Raw genomic sequence first — 8,804 nt, 5'->3', positions numbered from 1 at the left:
GTAGGGAATTTGCAAAGGCGGTGGGTACGAGTGTCTAGGGAGAACATCGTAGAGTAACCTCAGAATCTTCTGGTGCAGCAGACGATCATCGGTAATAAGGTGCTCTCCGGGTGAAAGTGATCACAAGATCCTAATGTTAGTTTTAGCAAAATTCATTTAACCCGAATAGAAGAGAGGTCAGAGTCCCATAGTATAGACGAGGAATAAAAGATCCTAATACCACCCATATGGCGACGTGGGCCCGTAAGCCGCACGGCCATGTTAGTTAAAAGTTTTGCAATGACTGGACTCAACTTCGGCCAAGGAGTTTGGAAAGGGGCTACCTACAGGCAGTCAGCTCTGATACCAACTTGTGATGCCCCCGATTCAACCATACACTAATCATACACGCAAATGTGTACGATCAAGATCAAGGACTCATGGAAAGATATCACAACACAACTCTAGACACAAATTAAAATAGTACAAGCTTTATATTACAAGCCAGGGGCCTCGAGGGCTCGAATACATAAGCTCGAATACACAAGAGTCAGTGGAAGCAACAATATCTGAGTACAGACATAAGTTAAACAAGTTTTGCCTTAAGAAGGCTAGCACAAAAACAACATTGATCGAAAAGGCATGGCCTCTTGCCTAGGAGCCTCCTAACTACTCCAGGTCGTCAGCGGCCGTCACGTAGTAGTAGGCACCCTCGGGGTAGTAGTAGTCATCAATGGTGTCATCTGGCTCCTGGGATCCGTCATCTGGTCGCAACAATCGGGTATGGGGAAAAAGAGGTAGCAAAGCAACCGTGAGTACTCCTCCAAAGTACTCGCAAGACTTACATCAGATCTAAACTAAGTATGCATCTGTATCAAAGGAAATGAGCTGTATATGTGGACTAAACCGCAGAATGCTAGAAGAGAATGGAAAAGCCTAGCCTATCGAAGACTAGCATCTTCAAGCATCTTGTAGCATATAGAAGAGTACATATCAATATAATGTAAAGTAGTAGTAGTGTTATCAACCTCGGCCAGAGATCTTTTCTCGACTCCCTGCAAGAAAGCAATCCCAGAGCCATACTATCCATTTCTCATAACCATTTCTCATCTCAAGTATCCAATTCTAGTTGTATTGATCGGGATACAACTCCAAGTGTCTGTTACCGTAGGACAGGCTATCGATAGATGTTTTCTTCCCTGTAGGGGTGCACCAACTTACCCACCACGCTCGATTAACTCCGACCGGACACACTTTCCCGGGTCATGCCCGACCTCGGCCAAACAATACGCCACAACCCGACCTAGGCTTACTAGAGAGGTCCAGCACGCCGGACTAACCTATGCCCCCAGAGGTCTTGGGCCATCGCCCCGGGAACTCCTGCACATTGCGTGGGCGGCCGGTGAGCAGACCTAGCTACCTCCTTAAAAAGGCAGGAGCTTACCAGTCCAACCCGGCACGCGACGCTCAATCGCATGACGTCTATTAAGCTTCGGCTGAAGCATACGACGCAGAACGCCCATACAATGCCCACGTGATGGTTAGTTCTATCAGGCCAGAGGCCCCTTGGATCAAATATCCAAACCGTTAGTGCGTTGGCAGTGCGGTCACGAGCAGAGACTCACGAAAGATGTGACCCCGTCGCCCCGTCTCGAGTACTTGCGGCAAGGGCTAAGAATGCCCGGCCACGCCTCGTAAGTATCTCGTGGGCACCTTCCAGGTCAACCTGACTCCACATCACTCGCTAATAAGCTCGCGCGGGTACCCCTCAGGGCCGACCCATCTTTAGTAGCATGGTTCAGTGTAAAGTCATAGTAACCATAGTAACTGTGTGTCTAACACGAAGGGGAAAACCTGAGGAATCACCCCCGGTGAATTCCACTCGATGTAATCATCAAGGTGAGCCATATCAGAAGTGGTTAAGGAGGAAATCACCCTCGATGACCACGACCGTATAGCTACACTACATAGATCTCATCAGGAGTGATGTAAGAGGTTCCACCCTCGGCACTCGATAGTAACTCTGCAGAGTCGTACAACTAAGGGGGGTGATGTGCGGTGTCGGGGCCTGGACGTCGATCACGTTGATCGCGTCATTAAACATAAAGCGAGGCAACTGGGACAAGGTGGGGTCACTGATGGATCTCTAACCAACCTATACTAAGCAGTTTAGGATAAGCAGGTAAGGTATGAAAGCAGGTAACATAAACAGGCTATGCATCAGAGCAGGATCATACAGAAAGCAGTAGCAGTTCTAATGCAAGCATGAGAGGGAAGAAATGGGCGATATCGGAATGCTCAAGGAGGGTTTGCTTGCCTGGAAGCTCTGCTGAAAGGAAGAAGTGTCATCGTCGACGTAGTCGATCACAGGGGCATCAGCAGGGGTCTTGGGGTCTACCGGAGAGAAGAGGGGGAAGAAACAGTAAATACAGAGCAAACACATGCATGGCAAGACAAAAGGCGGTGCTAGGGGTGTTCTAACGCAGTACTATGCGATACCGGCGAAGGGGGATAACATCCGAAAAGTTTTCCCGGAGTTAGGCATTTTCAGACAAGCGAACCGGAGGGGAACATTTGATGTTTGCTATGCTAGGTGCATGTGACAGACAAACGGAGAGCGTATTCCGATTTGTCTCGTCGTTCTAAGCAACTTTCATGTAAAAAACTTTTTCATCCGAGTTATGGATTATTTTCTATGATTTTTCAAAGGTTTAGCAATATTCTGAATTTGTTTTAATTACTAAATTCGTCAGAAAATGAATTATGGCATCATCCTGGCGTCAGCCCCGCGTCAGCGGTCAACAGACCAGTTGACTGGTCAACAGGGCCCACGCAGGGCCCACAGGCAGTGACTGTGCAATGCCCAGTCAGCCGTTGACTGGGTCAACAAGGCCAGTCGGGCCCCTGGGGCCACTGGGCAGTGACCTAAGGGGGTAGCCCTGGTCGGCCACATCGGCAGGGGGCGCCAGAGAAGGCTCCAGCGAGCCTGGCTCGCGGCGGAGGGCTCGGGCAGCCATCGGGATTTGTCCCCCGGTGTCCATTTGACGCCTCGGGGGGTGCGTTCGGTCGAGGGCGACGAGCCGCATCGGCCCGTGATGGTGGCCGGCCGGGGGCGGCCGGAGACGACGCAGGCGGCGAGCAGGGGCGGACGGGAGGCCAGGGCGGCGCGAGGAGCGGTGGCCGTCGGCGAGCACGTGGAGATGAAGGCCGCTGCGAGCCAGGGAAGGCGGGTGCGGGCGCGGGCCGTGCGAGGAAGGTTGTGGGCGCGTGCGGGGGACGGCGGGCGGACGACGGCAGGGAGACGGGCGCTGGGGGCGGTGATGCGCGAGCGCGGGTGAGGCTGCGGGCGGAAAGGCGAGGCCGGCGCACGGCATCAGCAGCGGAGCTGCAGAAAGTCAGCAGCGAGCAAGGATGGCGCCGGAGGGCGTGCTGGGCGCGGTGGTGCCGCAGCAGGCAGCCGTGGGCCACGCGGGCCTGCAGGTTGCAGCGGGGGCGAACACGACGGCGGCAGCAGCAAGAGCAACGGGCGGCGGTAGCATGCCGCGGGCGAGCACGAGGCGAGGCAGGAGCGGTGAGCGAGTGGGGGCGGCCACGGGCGTGAGGCCGCACGGCTGGGCGTGCAGCGGCGACACGGAGCAGGGCAGCGAGTGGCGGCAGGGCGGGACGGATGAGGCGGTGCAGCAGCAATTCATAGGCGGCAACCGCGGCAGGAGGCTAAGGGCACAGAGGAGCGGGACGGGCCGGCTGTGCGGGCGATGTCGGGGGCGCGTCGACAGTGGCGACGTCCGGCGGCGACTCGGGTGGCGATTGGCAACGAGAGCAGAGGAGAAAAAGGGGGAGGGGACGCGTGGCTCATCGGGAGCCTGTAGGTGTGCAAAAGGCAGCTCGGGGAAGGCTCGCTGGCCCCGGAACCGTCGCGGAGTGCGTTGGAGCCGAGGAAGAAGAAGACGAGGCATTGCGGCGTAGCGGCTTCCCGGCTCGTTCCGTTCGGCATAGTCGACGGAGTCGACGTCGGGGAGGCGTTCGAGCACGTCGGCGAGGCGAACGGGAGGCGGTGGCCGCGGAATCGACGCGGAGACGGCAACGATGGCGCTCGGCCGTTGTGGGGAAGATGGAGCGAGCCAGAGGAGGGAGAGAGCGGGCAAGTGGGGAGGCAGGAGGATGTGGGAGAGGGGGTCGAGGGGGTGCGACGTCGGCGTCCTTATCCCCTCCAGGGCCTGTAGCGGCACGGGACGGCGAGGTGGTCGGATGGCAACGAGCTGGAGCCCCTTCCCTCGGTTGGTCGAACAGGGAAGGAGGGAGACGACCCGGGGGGGTTGGGCCGGTCGGTTGAGGTAGGTGGGCTGGCCGGCTGGCCGACTGGGCCTGCCAAGCGGCTAAGGCCCAGGCAGAGAGGAGGGGTTCCTCTTCTTTTCTTTTTTTAATTTTTTTAATTTTTTTATTAAAAGGATAGCTTACTATTTTGCAATTATTCCGAGCACCATATGACTTTTGTAAAATGTGCCACATGCCACAATAAATACTTTGCAATATTGTGAAGTTGCACAAAATTGTTTTGAGCATTTGGAAAAGTTTAAGAACTTTTAGAAATTGAAAAGGCCAATTTAATTGTTGTTGGACCACTCAAATAATTTCCAGGAGCATTTTTGGAATCCAACATAGGTAGGTTTCATCATGACAAATACATAGAGAATATTTGCCATAGTGTGAACTATTTTTCTGGATCATTTGAAGATGCAAATAATTGGCGTGCAATTTGAATTGAATTGGACTTGATTTTTGGACAAGTGGCATTTTGTCTTATGAAAGCATGATGACAAGGCATTATTAGGGGGGATTACTGTAGCATGATACTGGGGGTGTTACACCAGCCTTCCTCGTCGGGCGTCCTCGTTGCCGGTCCTCACCCTTCCGGTCGTCCTCGTCGTCGCCTTGACCTATGCAATAGCTCCACCTGCGGTTGCAACTCTTGACGACGATGGTTGTTGCTCCCGGTTGTAGCTCTGCCGCCGCCCCTCGCTGTCGATGCTCGTTCCAGGGAATTGTGTCGACGACGGCCGCCGGTCAATCAACACCGTTTGAATGGATGTAGCAAAAAATTTCATCGGTAGTAGCATAATTCAACTACGGTTGCAGCAAAAATCGCCGTCACGAGGTTTGCAGCTCCGCCTTGATGGATGTAGCAAAAACCTACTATGATTGCAGCAAATCGCCGTTGCCGTCGTCACAAGGTCGCAGCTCCGCCTTGATGGATGTGGCAAAAAAAATCGCCCGTAGTAGCAAAATCCAACTACGGTTGGAGCTTCCCCTTGTTGTGCAGTGTCATTGAAGCTTTTCTGTATCTATGGTTGAAACTTTTTTTCAATAGCTATTGAAGCTGTTCTAGGTGACGATTGCAACACTTGTATACACGTATGGATCTAGTCATGGCGCCAAGCAGCCATGTCATCTCCTTGCTGGTCTCAGCATTCTTCCAGTAAGTTTGCAGACCCCCGTGGCCATCTTCGGTCATCATTGTCAGGCACATCCCGGCCGCCATGGTGCAGCGCGTGGTCACCGCCATGAGAGTCCCGGCCGCCGGCGAGGGAGGGCCTGGCCGCGGGCGACGGAGCTTGTGATGGCCCAATCACAACAAAGAAAATACGCTTGATGTATGAGATGAAGCCGCGTAGGGAAGGAGCCGAACCCTCAAGGCCATTGCGTATGCTCGTGTTGCGCGTTGGGCCAGCATGGCGTGCGAGAAGTTCGGCCGGCGCATCGAACACAAATATTTTCCTTTTTTTGCGAGGACGCAAACGTTTCCCTTCCTCGAACAGGGATTCGACCAAACGTATTTGACCTTGTTTTTTTTTTCTCTTGAGTGGAACGCATTGGACCTTTGCTTTGTTGCCTAGCCAGGCAAAAGAAAAACACCAATTCGCAGGAGAGAAAAAAACACCATGGATCTCCCAATTGGACCGACCACCTCGACCGATAAGGAAGTGCCACGCCTACACACGTAGAAGCTCGGTTGAGCCGTCACGGTGCAACCGAGACGGAGACGTGCCGACAAAGTGTGGCCGCGCCACGTGGCCAGGACCCATTCTCCCTCGCCACGTTCCCGAGTCTCCCGACCTTGCTCTACTTCCCCTCGCCTTCCTTCTTCCCCCGACCGGCCAGAACCCAGAAGAGAGCACCAAACCCAAAATACAGGCACTGCACCGGCGTGTAGGCGGCCGCGCTTGCTTCATTGCGTTGGCGAGCGAGAGCGAGTGGACATGGGGCTGGAGATGGCGCCGGTGGAAGCAGAGAGATCGCCGGAGCAGCCGGAGCTGGAGATTTACCCGCTGTGCCGCTACTACTTCGGCGCCAGGGACGCCCGGACAGGCGCCGGCGAGACTGCCGCCGACCGCGCCCTCCGCCTCAAGTCCAAGTGAGTACGTAGTAACTAGCCACGACGCACCGTCACCGTGGCGTCTCGCCTTACCTTGCTCCGTTCTGTTTTACTGCAGCTTCGCGGCTCACGGGCTCCGGACCTGCGTCCATGGCGTCCTGCTGGTCGAGCTGTCGGGTCACCCGCACGTGCTGCTCCTGCAGGTCAGGAACTCCTCCTTCCTGCTCCCGGGCGGCCGCCTCAGGCCTGCCGAGCAAGGTACGTACATCGAGATCACTCAAACATGCCTCAATTCTTGCCCACCGAATCAAGATGGCCCGACAAGTTATTTAACCGTGCTTCAGATGTCCAAGGCCTGAAACGCAAGCTTTCCAGCAAGCTAGCGTCTGCGGATCCAAACGGCGACCACCACTGGCAGGTAACCGCTACGAATTATTTGACGAATGGGCAGTGTTCTTTTTGTTTTCAACGACTTTGCAGTCTTTGCACGGACTAGACGGTAGAGGCTGAGCATGGTGCGTAGAAATAACTATCATCATCATTTGTTCCTTATAGATCGGGGAGTGCATTGGCATGTGGTGGAGATCCGAATTCGAGGCCAGGCCGTTTCCATATCCGCCTCCAAGCACTCGTGCACCCAAGGCAAGCAGTTCCGACAGAGTATCTTGTCTATGATCAATCCTCTGGTTCTCGTCCATGACTGTAAATCTAACCGTGGCAAGTGAATCTTGTATCTGTAAAGGAATGCGTAAAGCTGTTCTTGGTTAGGCTGCCCATGGCTCGCCAGTTCATCGTGCCGAGGAACCTGAAGCTCCTAGCCGTGCCTCTGTCCCAGATCCACGACAATTATCAGGTTTGTTGGATGCTTCGTCAGTCGTCAAACCAAACGGAGATGTTCTTGTCGTCTTTATAGGTGATCAAAAGTTGTAATTTATACAGGTGTATGGCCCAATCATTTCTGGAATTCCAAATCTGCTCTCCAAGTTCTCCTTCAACGTTGTAAGGGACTGAGAAGGTGCTTTGTGCCGGGTTATTTTTGTAACAAGGGGCTGCATTTTTTGTTAGCCATAGAACAATGTACAGTACACGGACTGTCAGATAAGACTATGTTTGTACTCGCCAGCTGCAGCTAGTTCAGCCCGTCTCCGTTCGGACGTGGCGATGGTGGCACAAGGACATTCATACCTTCTTAAGGCGTTATTGCGGAAAAGGTTGATTTAGTCTAGGTGTTATTTTCGTACTATCTTGTAATGGTTCGCCTGTGGTTGCCTGGTTTTATACTTTCTTAATAAGTACCGTAATTAATAAAAAAAGTTGGAGCTAGTTCGCTAAGGCATGAAAAATCGTCCTATCAGTTTGCTTGTCCTGCGAACCAGTTTGTGAACAACATCAACTCGCTCATGGATACCCGGGAAGGAGGGCCTTCGGACTGCCGCTTTCATTCGAAGATCAAGACTCAGATGGGTCAGTCAACTCATGCTCCCGGGCGCAAAAGATGCTCCCGGGCGCAAAAGAGTGGGATACAACCTTGATTAACCAAATCCCATTTGACGCAGAGGAGATTTGCAATATAAGAATCACCTCCCGGGCAGTGGAGGATTTTGTGGCATGGCATCACGAAAAGAGACACCCCCCAAAACGTAGAAAGGCAGATGGTCATACGGAGGAAGGAAATGTATGCCCACCTTGTATTATACACTAGAGGCTACCGTGGAAGTTGCGCGATCTTCGTGCCCGCCCGACGAGCATGCTCCTCCCGTTCCTCCGACGCTGCTCCCAACCCCGTCCGACGCCGTCCGGCGATCACACTCCTTCCCTTCCTCCAATGCCGCATCTCACCGTCCTCGTCCGACGTGGCGGATGTGAACGGCCCGACGTCCGACGCCGCATCCGCTGCGACTGACTGTTGTCGTCCCCCATCACGGATCCGGCCAAAAATCCCGCGGCTTTGTCGTCTTCCACGTCGCCGCCGGCTACAATCAAGTCAGAGCCCCCCTGCCTGAAGGCCCGTCGACCTAGACCGGCGATGTCTACACCGTGGCCCAAGGTTTGGCATCTAAACCTAGCATGATGGATGGAAGTAATTTAGTTCATGTAGTTATTGTAAAAAATATTTGAAATCGTATTAGTGTTGCAATTTATTCTTGGGCATGATCCACTGTATGAATTTTAACACAAGATAAATTATCAATGTTGTGCAGTTTTGTGAGTTGGGTGTGTTGCCATAGACGAACAACCCGCATTCACGGGGGATGAGAATAATACTGATAAGGTGACTCAGACCGATAACGATAGTATTAACGAAGATGATGACAACAGCGACAACAATTCATGCTCGTCATATGATATTTTACCTTCGGATGATTTTGATAATAATGAACATGGCGTGAGTAGTGAAAACGTAAGTGGCGTATATTTTGATTTCATTTTTGAATTTGCAAAGTATGGCAAG

General features: G+C 53.3%; 1 protein-coding gene across 1 annotated transcript; it reads left to right on the top strand.

The window, feature by feature from the left end:
• The first annotated feature begins 6,113 nt into the window (after positions 1-6,113).
• Positions 6,114-7,695, top strand: LOC125520892 (pre-mRNA cleavage factor Im 25 kDa subunit 1-like). The gene is made up of 6 exons (XM_048685933.1): positions 6,114-6,391; positions 6,471-6,610; positions 6,697-6,770; positions 6,908-6,994; positions 7,095-7,205; positions 7,292-7,695. The coding sequence occupies exons 1-6, from the start codon at positions 6,237-6,239 to the stop codon at positions 7,361-7,363; spliced, it is 639 nt and encodes a 212-aa protein (XP_048541890.1). The 5' UTR covers positions 6,114-6,236; the 3' UTR covers positions 7,364-7,695.
• The last annotated feature ends 1,109 nt before the right edge of the window (positions 7,696-8,804 follow it).

Source organism: Triticum urartu, chromosome 7, assembly GCF_003073215.2.
Source record: "Triticum urartu cultivar G1812 chromosome 7, Tu2.1, whole genome shotgun sequence".
Lineage (NCBI taxonomy): Eukaryota > Viridiplantae > Streptophyta > Magnoliopsida > Poales > Poaceae > Triticum > Triticum urartu.
Note: the sequence above shows the minus strand (reverse complement) of the source record. Positions and strands in the feature narration are given on the sequence as shown.